At 36.9% G+C, this 23929-nt stretch overlaps 1 protein-coding gene across 2 annotated transcripts in view; it reads right to left on the reverse strand.

Annotated features, from left to right (window-relative positions):
• The window catches only part of ARL15 (ARF like GTPase 15), a 447708-nt gene that overhangs the window by 204001 nt on the left and 219778 nt on the right, over window positions 1–23929 (reverse strand). For both annotated transcript variants that reach the window (XM_020886066.2, XM_070476670.1), the window contains exon 4: window positions 15657–15865. In XM_020886066.2, coding sequence (XP_020741725.1) covers window positions 15657–15865 — 209 coding nt within the window. The remainder of the gene's footprint in view (window positions 1–15656; window positions 15866–23929) is intronic.

The following is a 23929-nucleotide window of genomic DNA, read 5'->3' on the forward strand; positions in this document are numbered from 1 at the left end:
AAAAAAACCCTGAGCATAGGGTCACCCAGATCAATGATCAAAAGAAACTGAGAATGAACCAGGGGTGGGGAGGAACAATACTCTCCTTTTTATTAAACACACACACAGGTCTGATTTATGATAAGGAATACAGAGATTGGAGGCAGTTTTTTTTTCCTAGTATGTCTTGTTTTCTTGTTTTCATTATTTTATTAAGTAAGTTGTTTCCATTAGGCCCTTATGGTTGGTAAACCTGGGGATTGGGGAAAGTCCATAAGGAATCCTTAAAACTTCCCCCAAAAGAAAACACACCCCAGAAAAATCTTGTTTTTAGGAAGACTCAGTTCCAAAAACAATTGAAAAGCAATAAAAGTAATGCAAAGTAATCCACCTTTAAGGTTTAAGAAGGTTTTATTTAAATCTGAAAGTAAGAACTGGTGTGAAGAACACTTTAAAATAATCTGAGTAACTTCTTGGGCCTTCAAAGAGAGGAAACAAGACTGTCGATCACATCCTGAGAACACACCATGTGACACACTATAAAAAGACCTCTGGGCTGCTGTGGGGCCTCCCAGAGAGCTGGAGACCTGCAGGTAGGTCCACAGCTAGTCCAAACCCCTCCCTCATTTTTATGCTTTGGCAAAGTATAACATTCTACACTTACTTTTGTTTGCTTTTTTAAAGACAAAGCTACAAACTTAACAGTACTGCAAAACTGACATATTAAAAAATTAAGGCAAGAATGATCTATCTGGAACATCATCGAGAACAAGTTTTAGTGTCAAATTGTGCAAGCGAAAATCACTGAAAGATCTGATCATTCTGGTTTCATCACAGCAAAAGAAGAAAGAACATTTTATTAATGATTAAAAAAAAGCAGTTTCTAATAAGAACTCTGTATATATGAAAGTAAGATAAATTAATTGCTTATAACTAATCTAACAAAAATTGTAATGGTTGTATAAGGTCCTCATTGTTCCAATGATTTAAATTTCTTTTTTGTATTTATAATTTATTCTTTGAGCACCCTCAAAAGAATATAAATATATTGTGCCTAGATGGATTGTTTCCTGTATCATCTTTGTGTATTTGAAGAGCACTGATAGGCCACTGTACCAGGAAGGGCTATAAGTGTCATTTAATCCTCTTAACATCTTGGTCTGGAGGAGGTGAGGAGCAACAGTGAGTACTCTCTATAGGCTCATTTAATCCTTACTGTTCACTATGAGATAGGTTCTAAGATTATCCCTATTTTACAGATGAGGATACAGACTTCAGTATTTGCCCAATATGACTCAACAATTAGGATTTAAATCCAGATTTTGACCTCAGAGTCTTATTGTTCATCATCTCCAAACCCCAAATGCAACTTAAATACCCCTCAAGTTAAATATGTGCATGTCCTCTGACCCAGTAATTTCAATTTTACATCATTATATACTTGAAAATGCTTGCAAAGCTATAAAAGGAAACACATACAAAGATAAGCATCAACAACTTTGTTTATAATCTTAAAAATCCAGAAATAACCTAAAAGTTTGTCAGTAAGAAAAAGAATGGATTAAAATCTATAGCATAGCCATGGCTTGGAACATAGACTCATTTCTGAAGAAATAAGGGCAAAGGCCTTTAAATGCCTCTTTAATGATTTGTTTGTTTAAAACTCAGAGTAATAACCTAGAGACTAAACTATTAAAACTAATTTTCTTGAAATGATTGAACATTTTACTGCTAGTATCTTAGAAATACTAAGTTTAAGAAAATCACATTCATTAATGTACAGTCCATATTCATTATGTTAAGCAAAATGTATATGGTTGGTATTTCTAACCTTTTGATAGTCGAAGTTTTTTAATAATGTAGCTTAGTTGAAGGCTGAGAGTTACAGATCAGAGTGGAACAGGGCTCATGAAGAGTAAAAAGAATACTCATTGTATACTTTTTGGTACCCTCTTACTATGTGGTTTTATTAATCATTAAGATTATTATTTAAAATGAGATGGAATGGATTTTTAAAAAACATTTATTATTTATTTGGCTGTGCTGGGTCTTAGTTGTTGCATGTGGGATCTAGTTCCCTAACCCAGATCCCATGCATTGGGAGCTCTGAGTCTTAGCCACTGGACAACCAGGGAAGTCAGAGATTGAATGGATTTTTAAGGATTATGTAATACTCAATGGAGATCCAAGTGAAAATGATAGATATGAATTTTCTATAGGATTTTAGCCATATAATCTTAATTGACAGAGAATGAGTCAAGGAATCTCAACTATAATTCTTCACAAACTTGTTTATATTTATGTTCAAAGTGAGTGGAGAAGAGTTATTCTAAAAATAATTTCAGTGAAAGTATTAATAAATCCAGGAATTACAGCCATGTCTCTTGCTTAAACATCTTAAAAACATGACATTTTTAACAGCACAGATCTTTCAGTTCAGTTTTACTATGGCTAAGGAACCATATGACAAAATCTTGACTAACTAGAATCCAAATAAGAACAAGTAAACAAGTACTAAAGGACTGTAATTTTCATATTCCATTTTAACAGATGAAACTATAAAAACACAGATTATCTAGCATTTTACCCAAAAAAGCAATGTCCAGAGCCTCATTTGGAGTTAGTACAGATTTGACAGAATATTCTATACTTTGTACATTGACACTGCTAGAACTAACATTTTAAATAATTAAAGGGCATTGCACACTGAGAATCATTACAGAAAAACCGTATTTCCCTAGAGCAAAAAACTGTGCTGATAAAAGTTTTGAAGGCAAAAAGAAAAAGAGAGCTTTTTGTAAACGTGAAAAAGATAGCTATATTAATAAAAAAACTTCTGCTAGCTACAACAGGTTCAAGCAATTTAGTGATTTCATGTTTTACCTTAACATCTGTGTTCTCTTTTCACCTAAAAAATGAGCTTATTTGCATATTAATATTAAAAAATCATTAAAAGTTATTAAGAAAAAATAGAAATGTGTCAAAACTTGAGATTTAAAGAACATCAAAGTCAAAATAAAAATATGGAAATTCAGTATCATTTTTCATTTTCCCAAACCTGCAGAAACGTGTATTTGTAGACTTAATGAATCTCTACCCATACATTAAGTCTAAATATTTAGACTTCACTTTCCAATAAGTTTGACAAGTACCATTTTAAATGAAACTAAATTAGAACTAAGTAAAATGTAAATCTTAATATGTAACAAGAAAGAAAGGTGTTCTGTCTTAAGAATTTATGCTTTTATGTTTTGGAGAATTGGGGCATTAGTCTGGGCATATGATCTGCCTTTATATAACAATACCAGTAACAGTATTAATGATACTGCTTACTGCATGTAAGTCATGTATGGCCATAAGTGTTTGACTATAAAGAAAACTGACCACAAAAAATTGATGCTTTTGAACTGTGGTGTTGGAGAAGATTCTTGAGAGTCCCTTGGACTGCAAGGAGATCAAACCAGTCCATCCTAAAGGAAATCGGTCCTGAATATTCATTGGAAGGACTGATGCTGAAGCTGAAACTCCAATACTCTGGCCACCGGATGCGAAGAACTGACTCAGTGGAAAAGACCCTGATGCTGGGAAAGATTGAAGGTGGGAGAAGGGGACGACAGAGGATGAGATGGTTGGATGGCATCACCGACTCGATGGATGTGAGTTTGAGCAAGCTCCAGGAGTTGGTGATGGACAGGGTAGCCTGGTGTGCTACAGTCCATAGGGTTGCAAAGGACACGACTGAGCGACTGAACTGGACTGAACTTACCGCATATAGACTATACCTCTAATTCATGATCATTTGGGGGTTATTTTTTCATGAACCCTCTAATTATTCAATCTTCTCCTCAATGCAATGAGCTAAATCATGATGAGAGAGTATCTTTCTTTTATAGTACCATTAACAACTGAATTCTTCAACCAGCTGTTCTCTAAGGATTCCCCTGCCAAACTCTTTATTTTCATTTCATTATTTCTTTGTTCTCCTTGTCTAAACTATAGAAGTTACCCTGATTTTCCACTCTGGCCTCTTTCACTAAAGACTTGTTTTGGCTTGACAAATTATTAGTCATAACTACAGTCTAAAAATAAATAATATATTACAAATTCTCCATGTTAAAATCATATCATTCTATGCAACATCCAAATTATTTCACAGTTCATACATAGAAGCTTCCTCCTATCAGGCACAACTGATTTCATTTATCACTTATGAAAATAATTCCAGTTATTTTATGGAGCTATTTACTGTCTAAACATTCTTTACAGAGCATTCTTTTCAAGCTCCATAATCTTATTTCAGGTGTGGAGTGAGTTAAACTCAGTCAGTCTGTACACACACTAATGAGTTCAGACTCCTGAACATGTCTAATTTTAAGGCTAAATATAACAAAATGAAATTCTAATGGCAACCCACTTCAGTATTCTCACCTGGAGAATCCCAAGGACAGAGGAGCCTGTGGGGATACAGTCCACAGGGTCACAAAGAGTCGGACACGACTGAGTGACTAACATAACATAACATAGTAGAAAACTTGTAAAACATTTTTTTTTTAATTTTTGGTCAAATATTTATATGAAATTTGAATTTCAGAACTTCTGGTAAAGAAACTAAAGAATGTAATAGACACAGTCAGGAGGGATCTATGTGGTGCCTGCAAAACCAGATGCTGTTTTTCTTCATTAGCCTCTTTTAAGAATACAATTCTTGTTTCTGTTGAAAGTCTGAATCTTACCTGCATTTGAACCACTAGATACTTCTGTTGTTAAGAAATGAATACTCAAAGTGGGTATGCAAATATTTAAATAAGAGAGTTGTGGCTGAATATGGAATTCTACATAAAGAGATATTACTAAAGAAAGAAAAAGAGTGAGTCTAGACACCAATGAACAAAAAGGAGAAGAGGTTCTATAGACAAACTACTCAGGTGTAGATGAGTTCATTTCTACCAGAGTCCAGGAGCATTGGAAGAGTGGCCACTTCTAAGCACTATTCAGTCTATTGTCTACCACTGCTCACGTCTAGTTCATTGTTTTCATCAAAGGCACATGCGATTCATAGGTAAAGAAAAAGTATTTAGTGGCAAGGAGAAAATGCCTGTTTCTGAGCGGCAGAGTAGTCTTTTCATCTCAAAAGATGAAAGCAGGTATCTTTTATTATGTGTTTTTGTTTTTACAGAAGGAAGACCCAAAATATGTGCTTTTCATATCTGTGCTAACACAATAGAGCTTTTCAAAGTCACTGCCAGAAATGGACTGGTTTTTTTTACCTGCTTTTCCATGTTTTAAGTTAAGGATGTCTGACTCATTATAAACCTTGCTGGTTCCCTAGACTTTCTGTAGTCTGGCTTCACTGTGATTACTGGTCAAAACCTTTAATTACAGTATATAGTTTGTGCAGCTGCCTGGAAATTGGTCTCAGGGTCAGTGGCTCTTCCCGTTCCCCTCTTTCCATTCTTTTGAAGCAATACTGCTGAACCGGAGGCATTGTTCCAGCTTTTGGCTGTGCTCTGTCTGCTGCACACTATGAATAGCTGCGCAATCACTCTAGCAATTGGTTCTTCAACTGCCTTTAGGTTGTCAATTGTAATTCACTGGCTCCAGGCACCTTTTCTCTTCTCATTCTCTTGAGGTCTTTTCTTATTTAATTTGCAATAATATTAGGGAATGTCTTCTTCAGACGTGTCACTAATGTCTTCTGATTATGAGGCTGGGTGTACATGTGACTCTCATACATCTGCCTATTAAAATGTTCCACTACTTCCCTTATCTCTGATATGGGATGACAATCTTTTCAGTTTCTTCTAAGGAATTTGGCTTAATTTTGAAGTCTTCCTTCTAAAGAACAACCTAAGGAAACACCATAAAATACTCTTATGGGAGTTAATTTATGTAATTAGTTATTATTTTTATGACTTTCTAAAAGTGTACTTTTTCATTTTTGTAATAAGAATTAAGTTCTCATATTTTATTTTTTTAAGTACATACACATTATAAATTTGAGCTCTTATACCAGGGGAGAAATAGTTAAGAAATAAAAGGCTTTAACTATTTAAAAGGTTGTTTTACAACCCATCAGACCTATCCTTAGACATATAAGAAAATATTCAAACTATTCAAAGTGAGTTCTGATGCTTCTGCATTATAGGAAGCATTTTTATTTAGAGAATAAACATATATCTTGATCTACTTAAGAAACAAACAAACAAAAGACCTTTAGTGTATTAAGTCTCAAATCCTTAGTTCTGGATAAAACCCAGCAGATTAACTCCTCTCATTAGTTGCAGCCATCCCAGAGTAACCAAAGGTATTTTTAAGCAGACACTATGTAATAATAATAATGATAATAATTATCATAATGATAATAACTAACGCTTATTGTGCTTTTTATCTTCAAAGCATCTTACTGACATTAACTATGTGTCTATTTTCAAATAAATTTAACTCAACAAATGCTTTATTAACTTTGTAAGCTTTGGAATGTGTAGTAGCTGAGTTTCTTTGCAAATGAAATAAATAAATAAAGCTAAGAACCGGAAAGATGGCTCTGGAAGCTTTTGCCTCAGAATAATTTGTTGCCTTTGTTGAATGAGGGTTAACTAAACACTTATTTTTACAAGCTACAAAATTGAAATACAGATATAAAGGGTGAAATTCACCAGTACAACCAACCAAATAATATTGTTTCAAATAACAAAGAAGTGAAATAATACTGTTAGGATAAAATACAATTCTAACTGTATTGGTTATAATTCATTATTATAAAATACTTAAATATGTATAGGAAGAAAAACTGTTAAATTCAAGAATTTAAGAAATCCTTCTAAAGTTTCACAAATATAATACTTTCATTAATTCACAAAGCTAAATTTGTTTTTATTAAATTGAATTCATTGCTTTAAAATCATCTCAATTATGTTCCCATAGAACTTTACCATGTACCAGTCTCCACATGAGAAATACAAGCAGTAAAAGATAAGTCTGTGGTGCTAGGAAGTGAAATAAGCTCTATATAGTCAAAAGACAGGCCATAAATTAAAAACATATTAAAATAATATTATTCAGGCAAGATATCCCCACTTTTTATGAGAGACTTGGGAAGAAAAAAACAACCTGTTGTAAGCAAGGTACTCAAGTGAAGTAAATAAAGTGAAGTAGATAAAAGGACATGAAAAACAAACTTTTGTGAATATGGTAGTTAATAGATTGATACTTTTGAAAAGTATTAACATAGTCAGAGTGGTAAGGTTTCACAGAAGATCTGGTAACGACCAATATTCAAAGGTCAGGGTTTAGTGCAGAGGAAAATGAAAATTTCTATATTCAAGGATGGAAATAGATGATTCATAATGAGTAAAAGGAGAATAGGGGAATCTAGACAATGCTGATGGCATTAAGCCGACAGGGAAGCTCATCCAGAAAGGCTCAGAGGTAGTACTCATTCAAACAACAAAGACCAAGCACAGAGACATAAACCAGAAATCCTGTCCTGCAAGAAGCCTGCAAACTTGAAGGGTATACAGAAAAGTTAACAAGCAATTAATTCTGATTTTTATGATTAGGATAAGCCCAGGATGCCTTGAGAAGTCACAAGGAGGACATCTGTCTCAGCCACTGGTATTCAGCAAAAGTTCTTATGACACATAATCTTTAGGTGATTTTCCTAAGGCAACAGGAATAGTAAGTGGTAGTTTGAAATGAGAGAGAAAAAAAAGAGAATACAATTCTCAAGCACATTAATGTATTAAATCTGTGGTGTTTCATTTGATTCTAGAAGGAATTAGATGTAAACACTGGCTTTTAAGACCGGCATCATGAAAAACAGATAGGAAGTCTGCTCTTTTCTGGTCTGTGTTGAGGAATAGGGAGGCAGGGAGGAGCTGTGGGGATGTAACCAACCAGGAAACTCTGAAGAATACTACAGAGGCGGAGGTGAGAGAGCTGGGCACTGAAATGTCTGGTGAGAAATATAAGAACTGAGTTCCAAAACTTGCCAGCTTTACATAAAATGAAGATATACAGGTGACTGAATAAAGAAAGAAAGTGGAAAGAAATGAGAGTTTTATAAAAGAACATAATGAACTCTTTACGAGCATATACTGTTATATTTTCAAATGTATTACTTTGTTATCCCATCTAAGTAATTTTGATAGTTGTTGTTATGTAATGTTCTTATGTAACATATTTGTTAATGGGAATTTCTTTTGTTTTCAGCAGGTGGGGAATATTTTCAAATTTACCCTGTAGGTGCAAGAAATACAGTCTACAGAGTTCTCTAGAATGGTGAGATTAATGTCACTAGATTTAGAATCAATGAAATCAAATATACAAATTAAGTTTTTTCAAGAAATGCATATAAAAAGCACACGAAAGTAGATTAAATAAAATATTCTGACTATTTCAATAGTCTTCAAGAATTGCTCTATAATAATGACATTTTTGTAACAAACTATTAAAATGAATGTGATTCAGCTTCTCTTGCAAGTTAGTAAACATTTTCAAGACATCACCAAGTCATTCAGTGGAAAACTGACTTCCAAACTCTCTCCTTTCCCCAAGATTAAACTTAACAGAATGGAGTACATCTGTAAGAGATGGACAAAAAATAAATGCATCTCATATCATTTTAGGATAAATATATGTCCCATAAGGGAGTTTTCAAACTGCTCACACAATAAGTATGTACACTGTTCTATGTGAAATCAAATCAGTATTCTAAAATGCTGCCAAGAGGCAGGTCAAGATACTTGGAAGACTCTTAAGATTTAAAGTATATGACACTTTACAATGATTATACCACAAACACATAGAGACACACATGTTTCTCTCCATATACAGAAAGTAATATTAAATTAAGCTAGGATTTTATGTGATTTAAACACTGCTTTACACTTCTAATAAAAGATCTGTCATGTAAAATCAGAGATGATATTCATTACTTCATAGAGCTACCAAAAAAGAACTGCTCTCCTGTCAAGCAGTATAAATATAAAAATTTTAAACTAGCAGATTATTTACAAACAGTGTCCCAAAACTACAATCTTTCTAAACTCTCTCTGACCCTTTGTAAGAAGAGGGAAATGTACAAAATGTAGAAATAATTACCTATATAAAAGAAGTAATTATAATTAAATGTAATAGTTAAGTAACATAAAACATATACTAGCACTCTCTTCCAGAAAAAGTCTAGACTAAAAGTGAGAACTAAATAAACTATTCATGATATGGTAAATACTGAAAGTACTATTCAAAAAAAGATGAATATTGATAATCAAAACATGGCCTAGGGGAATTCTCTGATGGTCCAGTAGTTAAGAATCCACCTTGCAATACAGGGACTTGAGTTCAATCCCTGGTAGGGGAACTAAGATCCCACATGCTATTAGTTAACTAAGCCCAGTCACTACAACTAGAGTGAGAGACACCACATGACACAACGAATATCCTGCATGCTAAGTAATGTTTATAGCATAACAGTTCAGTTCAGTTCAGTTGCTCAGTCTTGTCAGACTATTTGCAACCCCACTGACTACAGCAGGCCAGGCTTCCCTGTCTATCACCAACTCCTGGAGCTTGCTCAAACTCATGTCCATCGAGTTGGTGATGCCATCCAACCATCTCATCCTCTGTTGTCCCCTTCTCCTCCCACCTCAATCTTTCCCAGCATCAGAGTCTTTTTCAATGAGTCAATTCTTTGCATTATCAGTCCTTCCAATGAAAATTCAGGACTGACTTCCTTTAGGATTGACTGGTTGGATCTCCTTGCAGTCCAAGGGACTCTCAAGAGTCTTCTCCAACACCACAGTTCAAAAGCATCAATTCTTCAGTGCTCAGCTTTCTTTATAGTCCAACTCTCACATCCATACATGATTATTGGAAAAACCAAAGCTTTGACTAGATGGACCTTTGTTGGCAAAGTAATATTTCTGCTTTTTAGTATGCTGTCTAGGTTGGTCATAGTTTTTCTTCCAAAGAGCAAGCATCTTTAAATTTCATCACTGCAGTTACTATCTGCAGTGATTTTGGAGCCCCCCCCCCCAAAAAAAAAAAACCCAGAAAATAGTCTCTCACTGTTTCCATTGCCATGAAGTGATGGGACCAGATGCCATGATCTTAGTTTTCTGAATGTTGAGTTTTAAGCCAGCTTTTTCACTTTCCTCTTTCACTTTCATTAAGAGGCTCTTTATTTCTTCTTCACTTTCTGCCATAAGAGTCGTGTCATCTGCATATATGAGGTTATTGATATTTCTCCCACCAATCTTGATCCCAGCCTGTGCTTCATCCAGCCTGGCATTTTGCATGATGTACTCTGCATACAAGTTAAATAAGCAGGGTGACAATATACAGCCTCGACATACTTTTTTTCTGATTTGGAACCGGCCTGTTATTCCATGTCCAGTTCTAACTGCTGCTCCTTGACCTCCATACAGATTTCTCAAGAGGTAGGTCAGGTGGTCTGGTAGTCCCATCTCTTGAAAAATTTTCCAATTTGTTGTGATCCACACAGTCAAAGGCTTTGGCATAGTCAATAAAGCAGAAATAGATGTTTTTTGGGAACTCTCTTGCTTTTTCAATGATCCAGCAAGTGTTGGCAATTTGATTTCTGGTTCCTCTGCCTTTTCTAAATCCAGCTTGAACATCTGGAAGTTCATGGTTCATGTACTGTTGAAACCTAGCTTGGAGAATTTTGAGCATTACTTTGCTAGTGTGTGAGATGTGTGCAATTTTGCAGTAGGTTGAATATTCTTTGGCATTGCCTTTCTTTGGGATTGGAATGAAAACAGACATAGCTGCAAATACTCTTTTATTCTTCTCAAATAGAACACCACATTCTATGTACATTGTGCATGCGGGCAAGGTCAGTCATGTCTGACTCTTTGTGACCCCATGGACTGTAGACCCCCCAGGCTCCTCAGTCAGTGGGATTCTCCAGGCAAGAATACTGGAGTGGGTTGCCATTTCTTCCTCAAGGAGATCTTCCCAACCTAGAGATTGAACCTGCATCTCCTGAGTCTCCTGCATTATAGGCAGATGCTTTACCACTGAGCCATGGGGGAAGCATGTACCTCACAATAATGAACTAAATTACAATTGAACAAAAACTGAGAAACGCCTAATCATAAATTTCAACTTTACTGCTGATATTTTAATTTAGAATCTTTGTATTCCTATGCTTCAATTAATGAGTCATGGAACCAATAGTGATCTAACCTTATAATTCTACTTCAAACTTCTATGTTTCACATTTTTAAATCCTTTTTAAAATTTTTAAAAACTGAAGTACAGTTGATTTTTGGGCTTCCATCATAGCTCCATTGGTAAAGAATCCACCTGCAATGCAGGAGACCCTGGCTCGATTCCTGAGTCAGGAAAATCGGCTGGAGAAGGAATAGGCTACCCACTCCAGTACTCTTGGGCTTCTCCTGTGGCTCAGCTGGTAAAGAATCCATCTGCCATGCAGTAGACCTGGGTTCGATCCCTGGATTGGGAAGATCCCTTGGAAAAGGGAAAGGCTACCCACTCCAGTATTCTGATCTGGAGAATTCCATGGACTATATAGTCCATGAGGTTGCAAAGAGTTGGACACGACTGAGCGACTTCCACTTCACTTCACGGTTCATTTACAATGTTGTGTTAGTTTTCATACTTCTTAATATTTCTCAAACATAAAATATTTGAGTTAATTCAGTATTTTTGATGTATTATTTCTGAAAAAATTAAGTACTTTTGGATTAAGGCTATGAAAGAATATCAAATCAGAATGGATTGCAGAAAAGATAAACCATGTCTTTCATGTTGACAAAATGTGCCATTTTTAAGACACTGTAATGCCCAATAAAATGAAAATAGGATTTGAAAAAGCTGGGAGGTAAAAGAATCAACTGTGTAGAGAAAACAGGATTACTTTTATTGGCTACTCTATCAACTTAACTTCTCATAAAATCCTCCTGATCTATTAAATAACTTCAGAACTGAAGTATGCTCTCCTATGGGAGTTGTAAAACAAATTAGATACAATTACAATTCAATACAAATTTAAAAATCAACCTATTTACCCTTAAGATAATTCTTGTTTTAGAAAGCTTTATCGTTTAAGTTAGATCAGAATTTTCCCTAATGAATCAAATGGGCCACTTGACGTAACTATAGAGTTTTATATTATGTTTTCTACAGAGAAAAATAGTTGATATGAGTAAATTCTGGAAAACTGTGGTAACTACATCTCCCTAAAGTGAATACAACAAACATCTGTTGCAAGAACTGCTTGGCTTTCAGACAGTATGTAAAGGGTGTCCTTTTTCCCAGTGTTTTGCTATTACAAAAAAAAAAAGCTTATTTATTAAAAAATTTTTTTCTCTACTGTCCAGTCTCAAGGCATAAAATCTTAAAATTCTGGTAAGTTAAACACAGATCATTACCAAGTAGGTAAATTACAGAAAGGAAAACTATGCAATGCACAAGACTCCATTTGCTTTCTAAAAAAGCAACAAAATAATGGGGCATGTTGCTCTTATATGTAGGTTACACCATAATTTTAACCATTGTTCCTATCTTAGTTCTCAACACAAACCTAGCAAAACTTTCATTGCAGAGGGAGGAACTAAATATATAATTTCCTGAGGATTTTCACCCTCTGTGATAATTCAGTTTTCACCTAGTGATAATTCAGTTTTCTCCTATGGTTTTCACCAGCTCCTGCCAGTTTCTAAGCTCAAGAGTGAACTGATATCCTTCTTAAATGATAAATGAATTCTTACAGTTTTACTTGAGTGATAGGGTAAATAACTGCAAGGTATTTTTGCAAATACATTAAGCACAAAATGCAATAATTTCAATAGGAGTAGGGAAAGAATCGATGAGCCTCTATGCCTCATTTTTTGTAACTGTATCAAAGTACTGTTCCGTGCTTCTTGGTAAACTGAATGCATTTTCCCTGATCCTGAAAGAACAGAATTTTACCTAAAATACACAGGTATTTTGCACAGTAAAACATCATCTTTTTAGCATCTGGCAATTAGTGCACACAAATGAGCAGGTAGAAATGAATAGAAATGTTTATATGAAACAGCGCAGGACACGGACCTTTAGGCTCAGGAAAGGAAGTAATAAACAGATGACCACTTCTCAACTCATTTCAAAGAATATGTAACTCTGTTTACTTCTTAATCTTCTTTCTCCTCTTCTATTTATACCTACTCCCAACAATTTTGAGGTTACTGTTTATAAAAATTTTAAGATTTAATTTCATAATTCCATTTTTATGCTAACAAAAAGGTATTAATTCCTAAAACATTCCTAGGAGTATTTCAGGAAAGCATCATAATACTACATGGAGAAACTTCTGTCGTACAAGCAATGGGGAAAATAGGAAGCTTCCATTTCTTTCTCTCTCAAATTCAAAGTAAGTTTGAGCACTTCACTGTATCTCAAGTTCAAGATCTGCAATGGAATTTGTCCATGAAATCAATTAGGGTAGTCTAAAACATAAACATGCACCTGGTGTAGTGTGTGTGTGTGTGTGTATGTAATCATAGGGAAATGCTTCACTTAGATCAGTCCTCAAAACAGCATTTGCAAATTCCATCACAAGTGGAAATTTTGTAGAAAATTCATTTAAAATGGATATGAATAAAAAGGAAAGTCAAAGACACATATGCTCCAGTATATGCAAGCTTAGAATAATTTTCAAAGTATATCTATGATTACCCTACATTCATAACCTCTTCTTACTAAAAAAATGAATTAGCAGGCGAATGTATTCTTGGTTCTGTCTCATCTGAACAAAAATCTGAAGCAACAGACGTTAGATAGCTGTCCTCTTCCTAGAAGAGGCAGCCAGCCAACAATCACATGGCATACTCTTAAGCAATTAATTGTTACAAGCTACCTTTATTCAATGTAGCAGTCTTTAATTCCTATGGAGGATTACTATGAGTCATATGTTAGGTTTCTAGAACACATTAGCTTCACTTTTTTGATGTCTATGGAAACATATAAACAGTTTCTAATTTAAAAGCAAAATAAAATCTTTTCAGCTATAGCACATGTCTTTAAAGTGATTTGAAGTGCTATGTACTATCTATTTCATATCATAATCTATATTTATTCATGTATAAATACATCTATGTATTACTACACATAATGTATTAAACATGTATTATTAATACACACAAAATGTTATATTGTTTATGCATATTCTGTAATACACTCATATATTTTACACAGTAAATCTCAGAATACCAATGCCTTTTCAGCAAATCACCTTATAATCATAAACTAATATAACATTTATAACTACCCATCATTACACTATTACATCCATTTTACAGACAGAAAAACTGGTGTTAAGAGCTTAAAAAATGTACCTGAGGTCTTAAGAAGCAATCAGGAAGGCACCACAATTACAATGCTGAAGATCTGCACATTGTTGATTGTCTGAATAGATTTGTATTATTCTTTTTTATCTTAATCATTTATTATCATCTGTATGGTATTTCACAAAATCTCAAAAAGGTTAGCACTACTTAATGCTGAATGAGGCAACTAAAGATACATATAAGCTCTGTTTAATAAGAAATTCCTGCCTTCTTTACTACTTTCCTAAAATAAATGAAAATACTCTGTATATGGTACCTCTGACACTTAGTACACTTCAAAGTGAATTAGGAAATTAATCCCACTCACTTCTCATTAAAAAAGAATCACATTATTCCCATTTCACAGGTAAGAAGGCAGGTACAGAGACAAAGCTATCTGCCAATAGGTCCCGCACAAAGTAGGAGGGAGTCTGGAGTTAGAACATATTATATCCTTGGCTCCTCATCTGTTTTTCAGACTAAAGGGCAGTGTGGCTTCTATTATTCTAAAGTTAATAAAAGAAAAGCACAGAACTTTTGAAGTAGGGGGAGGTGGTGGTGATAGAACATGTCCTGATAGTTATAGGTGAAAAGGAATACATCAAAAGTTTAGATTTCACTGTACTGAAGGTTAAACTTCACTATCATTTAAGTTTTGAAAGCTATTCATGTATCTTATTACTTTAGTACCATGAATCAGAAACTCTGCTGAGACCATGGTTATCTGCCCAGAATTAGTCTCATGCTTTTATAGGAGAGATACAAGCTAAGAAATGAAATTAAATATGGAAGATAAAGAATTGTTCCGTATTAAAAGGTATTCAGTGGCATGGAACTTGCAAGATAAGACATCAATTTTCAGCCTTGCTGATTACAGAATAGTACCCACTGCTTCTAGTAAGCAGTGGGCATTACAGGGGACAAGAACATGACATCTGAGAGCAAATGATGCATGGTAATACACATGATACACTCCTTGAAAAGAAGAATGACCGAAGTAAGCTGGTAGGCTAAAAAAACAAAAGTTAAATAACCAGGCCTTTAGCCCTCCAAAATAGATGAGAAATATATTCAGATAAATCCTCTAACTTTTGCTAAAGGTTTAAAAAAACCCACCTATGATCTCCATAAGTGGGGTTAGAGGTACGAATAATAATTTCCATCAGATTAATACAGGCTTTCTTTTTTCATAACCTAAAATTTCATGTTGAGAAACAGTATAACCAGCATATTTCTAATTACAGGAATTTTTTCAGATTCCAGCATGGCAGCACAAGTGCAACAAACTGACAGACCAAGAGCTGTTACCTTCGTGAGACATACCTCTTGTACTGACCGAGCAGCTGGCTTGTCTTGATGATTGGCCAATATTAAAAAGGGTAAAGTGCATAACTGTGGGTGCTGAAGAGCTGAGTGCAGTTCATTTCTAGCAGTCTCTAAATCATCTTCTGAAGAGGCACTGTCTAATACAAATATTACCCCTTGAGATCCTTGGTAGTAGCGGCTCCAGTATTTCCGGATATTATCAGCCCCTGTCAAAAACAAAACAAATTCTCTTTTTAAAAATAGCTTTCAGTAACATGAAAAATGTTCCCAACAGTAATTTCCTATTGGACACCAACATGGCTTTGAAAATTAAGTGCAGAGATCATACTTGATGAGAACAAAGGCATTAGAGCCAATGTGTGGATATGGCCTTGAAGGAGAACACAAAAGTTTAAGAGTCATTCTTCATGCCTTTCTTATCAAAATAGTGAAGAAAGAATCAGGCTAAGTACTTCTTAAATGCAAAAGAATGTTTTCAAATTTGCTTAATAGTCCTGAATAAACTACCCTCTCTACAAACTGAGTCTGAGCCTAACTCAGAGAGCAGAATAACAAAGCTGTTCACCAAGGGTTCTCTCCACACCATTAACATCAGTCAGAGAACCACTTACTGATCAGGGCAACCTTGTTTAATTTAAACAGAAAGCTATTAGCACAATTCCTTTATGTGTCAAAGTGCTAAACTCTGTGATGAAGTAAAATCTTGGCCTTTGGCACATTTGCATAACTCCATTTGGCAAGAATCTTCCAGTCAATGCAGATTGACTTCATTTTGATCTCTGGGTCAGGAAGATCCCCTGGAAAAGGAAATGGCAACCCACTCCAGTATTCTTGCCTGGAAAATTCCACGGACAGAGGAGCCTGGTGGGCTACAGTCCACAGAGTCCCAAAGAGTCAGATACGACTGAGCATGCATGCATACTCATGGCCTCAAGTGAGATGGATATTCATAAAATAAGGCAGTAAGATTCTCATCAGCCAGGGCCAAGTCTTATTCCTTATTGTGTTTCAAACATCTAGCACAATTTACAATTAAAAGTTTGATACAAGAATGAGGAAAATGAGGGAAGAGGGAAATGGAATTATATACTAATTAGGCTTCCAACTCTGAAGAAACTGGGGCCAAGAGAGGTGAAGTGACTAAGCTCCATTGATGTATACAGTAAATCACAAACTTGAGATCTGCATCTGAGAAAGTTGACAACTTGCTCAGGGAAGGCATGGGTATTTCCCACATTATCATGATGTATACTTCCTTTCCTTTGATTTATGAATAACATGGGCAATTTTTGTGTGTGCACACATGCATGCATGTGTGTGTGTACGGGGGTGGAGGAGTGGAGTTATATAACCAATACAAGTTATGGGTTATTTAACAAAAAATTGATGTCAAGGAATTTCACCAATTTCATACTCTATAATCAAGTTCTAACTAGTTAAAAACTATATTTTAGTCATCTACAGAACATCTAGCTTCTATGGTGGATCTAGTGTGCTCAGAGTTAGGAATTCAGAGTGGAGACTGGAACTGGTGTGTACTGGCTGCTAAGAGTAAAATGTGTGTCTCTTCTCAAACTGTCTTCAGTGAAATCATTTTGGTAGCTTGGAAATGGACAGCGTAGGAGTATTTTTCCCAAGAAAAATCAGGAAAAGCTATCTGTCAGGTCTTTCCTTCCCCTGGAGAGCCAATTTACCATGGGATGACACTGAGAAGAGGAAAGATTATAAAGGGACATATTAGGGTTCTCTGGGAGTAAGGGATGAGTCATCTGTTCAGTCTGGGCAAGTCTCTTAAAAGAGTAATATCAATCAAACGGCTACCATTTATTAACCACTTCTACATTCCAGGCACAGAATTAACCATTCTTGAAAAAACAGCTCAGGTAATTCTTACAACAAAATTTAAAAGGGAGTTGTAATTGACTTAGGCTTTGAAACTTATTGTGAGATTCTAAAATCTGGGGTATTCATCCTAATATTGTATAAAAATAATCAGGTAAACATTAAGATCAAGAGAATTTGATGTTGAATAACCTTAAATATCTAGACTAGAGATCTTTTCAAGAAAATTAGAGATACCAAGGAACATTTCATGCAAAGATGGGCTCAATAAAGGACAGAAACGGTATGGACCTAACAGAGGCTGAAGACATTAAGAAGAGGTGGCAAGAATACATAGAAGACTATACAAAAAAGATCTTAATGACCCAGATAACCACGATGATGTGATCAGTCACCAAGAGCCAGACAACCTGGAGTGTGAAGTCAAGTGGGCCTTAGGAAGCATCACTACAAACAAAACTAGTGGCGGTGATGGAATTCTAGCTGAGCTATATAAAATCCTAAAAGATGATGCTGTACAAGCACTGACTCAATATGTCAGCAAATTTAGAAAACCCAGAAGTGGCCACAAGACTGGGAAGGTCAGTTTTCATCCCAATCCCAAAGAAAGGCAAGCCAAAGAACGTTCAAACTACCACATCTGCACTCATGTCACACTCTAGCAAACTAATGCTCAAATTTCTGCAAGCTAGGTTTCAACAGTACATGAACTGAGAACTTCCAGATATACAAGCTGGATTTCGAAAAGGCAGAAGAACCAGAGATCAAATTGCCAACATCTGATACATCATAGGAAAAGCAAGAAAATTCCAGAAAAACATCTGCTTCATGGACTACGCCAAAGCCTTTGACTGTGTGGATCACAACAAACTATGGAAAATTCTTCAAGAGATGGGAATAGCAGATCACCTTATTACCTGCCTCCTGAGAAATCAGTATGCAGGTCAAGAAGCAATAGCTAGAACTGGACATGGAATCTAGACTGCAGGGAGAAATATCAATAACCTCAGAGATGCAGGTTACACCATCTTTATGGCAGAAAGTGAAGAGGAACTAAAGAGCATTTGGTGAAAGTGAAAGAGAGAGAAACAGCTGGCTTAAAACTTAACATTCAAAAAACTAAGATCATGGCATCTGGTCCCATCATTTCATGGCAAACAGATGGGGATACAACTGAAACAGTAACAGGCTTTATTTTTGGGGGCTCCAAAGTCACTGCAGATGGTGACTACAGCCATGAAATTAAAAGACGCTTGCTCCTCAAAAGAAAAGGTATGACCAATCTAGACAACTTACCAAAAAGCAGAGACATTGCTGACAAGGGTCCATCTAGTCAAAGCTATGGTTTTTCCTGTAGTCATGTATGGATTGGACAGTTGGACTATAAAGAAAGCTGAGCGCCGAAGAACTGATACTTTTGAACTGTGGTGTTGGAGAAGACTCTTGAGAGTCCCTTGGACAGCAAGGAGTTCCAACCAGTCAAATCTAAAGAAAATCAGTCCTGAATATTCATTGGAAGGACTGATGTTGAAGCTGAAACTCCAATGCTTTGGCCACCTGATACGAAGCACTGACTCACTGGAAAAGACCCTGATGCTGGGGAAGACTGAAGACAGGAGAAGAGGATGACAGAGGATGGGATGGTTGGATGGCATCACCAACTTGATGGACAAGAGTTTGAGAAAGGTCTGGGAGTTGGTGATAAACAGGGAAGCCTGGTGTGCTGCAGTCCATGTGGTAAAGAGTTAGACAGGGCTAAGCTACTGAAGCGAACTGAACTGAACCTTAAATATGCAAAGATAGAGGATACAAGCAGGGTTGATGCCTATCAGACATGGTCCAACCAAGAAAAACAAACAAGGAGAGTAAATTTAAGCTAGAGATTATTTAATATAGGGAATTAGTTTCATAAGTGATGGTAGAACTAAGAAAACAATAGTGGCACTGAAATTAGCAATATCTTAGGTCAAGTTCCCTACGTGCAGAACCTGAGATGTGTCTCTTACACACTTGAGTATAGGCAGAGTTCTGTCAGGAGAAACTGGAGTGGAAGCAGAAAGGGACCATGCAAAGATATGGTTTCAGAAATCTAGCCTCAGCCTGATCCAATGAGGCGTTCTAGAGTGTGGACTGAACTGTGGAAGTCACCCAGTCCAAAAGGCAAGGGGGCTGGGCTGTTTTACCCCTGAATAGTCACTGGCTATGAGCCATCCCTAGGGAACAGAGAGGGTGGTGGGGCATGATCTCATAATCTCCCCAGTATGTTTGGTTGAGGCAATTACTGTCAGCCAAGGGCAGGCCTCTGGAGAAGGGTACAGGTGTGAGTCATTAGCAGCCAATACCCGCAGCAGCTGGGAGATGGAGGCACTGGCCCAATAAAGAAGATCTGGGTAGGATATCAACAGCATCTGCTACAGGCTACATCCAGACATTATCCATATGAGAGAGAAACATCCATAAGCTTGAAGAACAAAAGTAGAGACAGTATTACCTTGTGGTAAATGTCTAAAACAACAAAAATGCTGTGTGTACATGTATCCATACACAAACTTTTATAAATTTTACCAACAAAAATGATGTGTAGCACACAATTTTAATATAATAAGAATATATGCAACATACCTTATCATAAGTTCTATAGAGCTCATTAGTGCTCACAGAATGCTTTCACTGATTTCACCAAACTTTTGTATCTATAGCCAACCAACAGCTGAGGTTGACCAACTACAGTCCTGAAATAAACAATGGTTGTACTAAGTGTTTACATGTATTAACTCATTAGCCATGATAGTCTTATGAAGTAGGTGCTTCTATCACTCTCATTTTATCAATAAGGAAATCAAGACACAAAACAATTATATAATGTGTCCAAGGCTAAACAACTAGTAATAGATTTAGGTCTAGTGTGATTGAAATAGAAGGATCATTGACTACAAAAGTGACAAAGTCAAATAAAGAACTCTACTACCACATAAGCTAAGGCAGGGTGGGGAGGGGGAAGGGAATCTGTTAGAATAAAAGGTACCTCAGTGCTTATACATATTAATGCTCAGAGTGGGAACCTGTCCAAGAACATTTCCCAACCAATTAATTGAATGAATAGTATTATTAAGTGCCTATTCTATACAAGTCACTGAACTACAACCTATAAGAAGTATTTAGAAAGCCATTATTCCTCTTAGCTCAAACCCTCCAAGTTTGTAAAGTAATCCTGATTACAAATGAGGCCTGTAACTGTAAGACAGGAAGAAAACATGGCTAGACAATTGAGGGTATCCAGGGAGTCAAGGGCTTCCCTGGTAGCTCAGCTGGTAAAGAATCCACCTGCAATGCAGATTCCTGCGTCAGGTTCCTGGGTTCGATTCCTGGGTCAGGAAGATCCGCTGAAGAAGAGATAGGCTACCCACTCCAGTATTCTTTGGCTTCCCTGGTGGCTCAGCTGGTAAAGAATCTGCCCAAAATGTGGTAGACCTGGGTTCGAAAGATCCCCTGGAGAAGGGAATGGCTACCTACTCCAGTATTCTGGCCTGGAGAATTCCATGGACTGTATAGTCCATGGGGTCACAAAGAGTCAGACACGACTGGGCAACTTTCACTTTCACTTCAGGGAGTCAAGTATAAGAAAAATAAAACCAGATGCATGTTTTAATGGAACTTGTCCAGTAGAAATACATAGGACACCTAGTGAGATGAAATGACAACCCTAGGGCTGTCTTGGTAGATGAAACAAATCCAAAGACAAATACTATAACTTTAAAAAATGCCCTGTGTATGATATAATATATGAATACATTATTATTTAAAACTGAAAGACCTTTTTCTGGAATCTTTAAGCCACATCTGCTCAACCTTAGCATTTCTGACTTTCATCCCAAGCTCTGAGCTTGGAATTCTAAGCTGCACTTCAGCCTTCCACACAACAGCTTCAGTCAGTGGCAGCTTCAGTGCAGATCAGGGCCAGGGGAACCAGCACAGGGTGACGGGTGGGATACGGCTGCTTAGTCCAGCCAAGTGGCCTCGGTTCAGTTACCAGATTCAAAGAAGAAATGGATGTGTCATCCACCCAGCTGCCAGGTGCTTTGAGATGTGAGCCTAACTAGGGAAATTCAGAACACCTGTTTGACACCCACATCTCAGCATTCCTAACTCACAAACCAAATCTACACAGGGTAATGCACACAGGACATAGTATCCAACAGCAGTCAGAGCCCACTCTTAATGAGTGGAAACTGCTTGCTCTGTGTCCCTGAAATCACAAATGTTATATAAAAAGGATAAATACCAAACTCAAACCTGTTCTATATTTTCTTCTTTTAAATTAAAAACTGAAGGAGTGGTCTAAACAGTAGAGGGATTGGGTGGAAGATGTTGCCAAATATTCTCATTACCCAAGTCTGATACTACCTAACAGGGCTCTAAAGAAGCCTTGGGGATCTAAGTTAATTCTGAGAGCAATCAATCAGAACAGCCTGGTTCAAGGCATCATAACAAGATAGAGAAGACAGGAGCATAAAGTCCTCCATGGCAGGTTCATTTCTATGGCACACCATGGACTTGTTCAATTAATTTCTCTAAAAGATATCAACCCTAAATATTCATTGGAAGGATTGATGCTGAAGCTGAAACTCCAATACTTTAGCCATCTGACGCAAAGAGCCAACTCACCGGAAAAGGCCCTGATGCTGGCGAAGACTGAGGGCAGGAGGAGAAGGAGACAACAGAGGATGAGATGGTTAGATGGCATCACCGATTCAAAGGACATGAGTTTGAGCAAACTCCGGGAGATAGTAAAGGACAGGGAAGCCTGGCATGCTGCAGCACAACACAACTTAACAATGGAACAACAAAAACAAGAGATAGCTACTCAGCATCAGATACTAACGTAGGTGCTGGGGACACAGAAGGAAACAAAACCTGACCAGACTTTCAGTCTTCATAGGACTCACATTCCAGCAGAGCCACTCTATCATTAAAGAGGTTAAAGATACCAGGGACTGGTACTCCCAGTCTCCCTCTCTTGCCGCATGGGCATATGATTCAGTTCTGGTGAAGTGGGACTCAACAAAAGTCTGCTAGGAGCTTCTGGAAAGATTTTGCTCCGCAATAACAAGAATGATGCCCAAAGAGAGTTGCCTCTTTCTTCCAGTGTTTAGATTTCATTAGGTGGTTGGGTGATGCTTTGAATACTGCTAGCCTTCTAACCAGAGAAGGCAATGGCACCCCACTCCAGTACTCTTGCCTGGAAAATCCCATGGACGGAGGAGCCTGGTAGGCTGCAGTCCACAGGGTCGCTAAAAGTCGGACACGACTGAGCAACTTCACTTTCACTTTTCACTCCCATGCATTGGAGAAGGAAATGGCAACCCACTCCAGTGTTCTTGCCTGGAGGATCCCAGGGACGGGGGAGCCTGGTGGGCTGCCATCTTTGCGGTCGCACAGAGTCGGACACGACTGAAGCGACTTAGTAGCAGCAGCAGCAGCAGCAGCAGCCTTCTAACAGCTTTGAAGGAGACATACCACTATGTTGAGGAAGTCAGAATGGGAAGACAGAAAGAGCCTGGATCTCTGAGAACAGTGTTGAGCAGCAGAACCCATCCCCTAAGTTAGGAGATGTGCTCACTCTATGAGCACACTAAACGCCAATTATTCAAACCAATTTTAGAAGACAATTTTGTTATTTGTAGTGTCCCCTCCCCCACAAAAAAGTTTAGTTCCCTCATATTAAGAGGCTAGGGTTAGGTTAGGGTTAGGCTAGCTACATGTGGCTACTGAGCCCTTGAAATGTAGCCAGTGCAACTGAATAACCAAATTTTCTATATTATTTTAATTTATTTGGCTTTGCCCAGGGCACTCAGGCACAGCAGGCTCCAGCAGCCAGAGAACAATCCCAGACGAAGAATTCCAGGAGGTTTAAGCTGTTGAAAAGTCAGTCTGGTGCTCATGGAAATGGGGTGATAGGGGACACCAACAAAGTTTCCCTCAGCTACCTCCCAAAATAGCACATAAATGTCAATTTAGGCCATTTGACTAGCTATTTTCTCAGAAGCAGAAGCCCCCCCCCCCAAAATCATTATTATGTGTAAATAAACAACCAAGACTTGATTTACTCAATGTTCATGTATTTTCTAGCCAAAGAAGTAGCCATTCCTCAAGATATTTTCTAGAGGCTCAGGGAACAACATTCTTTTCATAATTATAAGATGTTCTTTGCTATTTTCACCACATTGACATTTTCACTAATGGTGCAAAACAAAGGAATAAATGTACAGGTATCCTATCATGATCAGAGGTACTGGCTGTAAACTAGTAGTCACTGTATCCTTGATCACCATGTAATTGCAGCTGGGATGGGGTGGGGCAGCATGAGTTTCACTTAAGAATGAACTAAATAAAGTAGTAAAAGGTCTTAGTTCTGTCAAATTAGCTCT

This window comes from Odocoileus virginianus, chromosome 14 (assembly GCF_023699985.2).
Source record: "Odocoileus virginianus isolate 20LAN1187 ecotype Illinois chromosome 14, Ovbor_1.2, whole genome shotgun sequence".
In the NCBI taxonomy this organism is placed as follows: domain Eukaryota; kingdom Metazoa; phylum Chordata; class Mammalia; order Artiodactyla; family Cervidae; genus Odocoileus; species Odocoileus virginianus.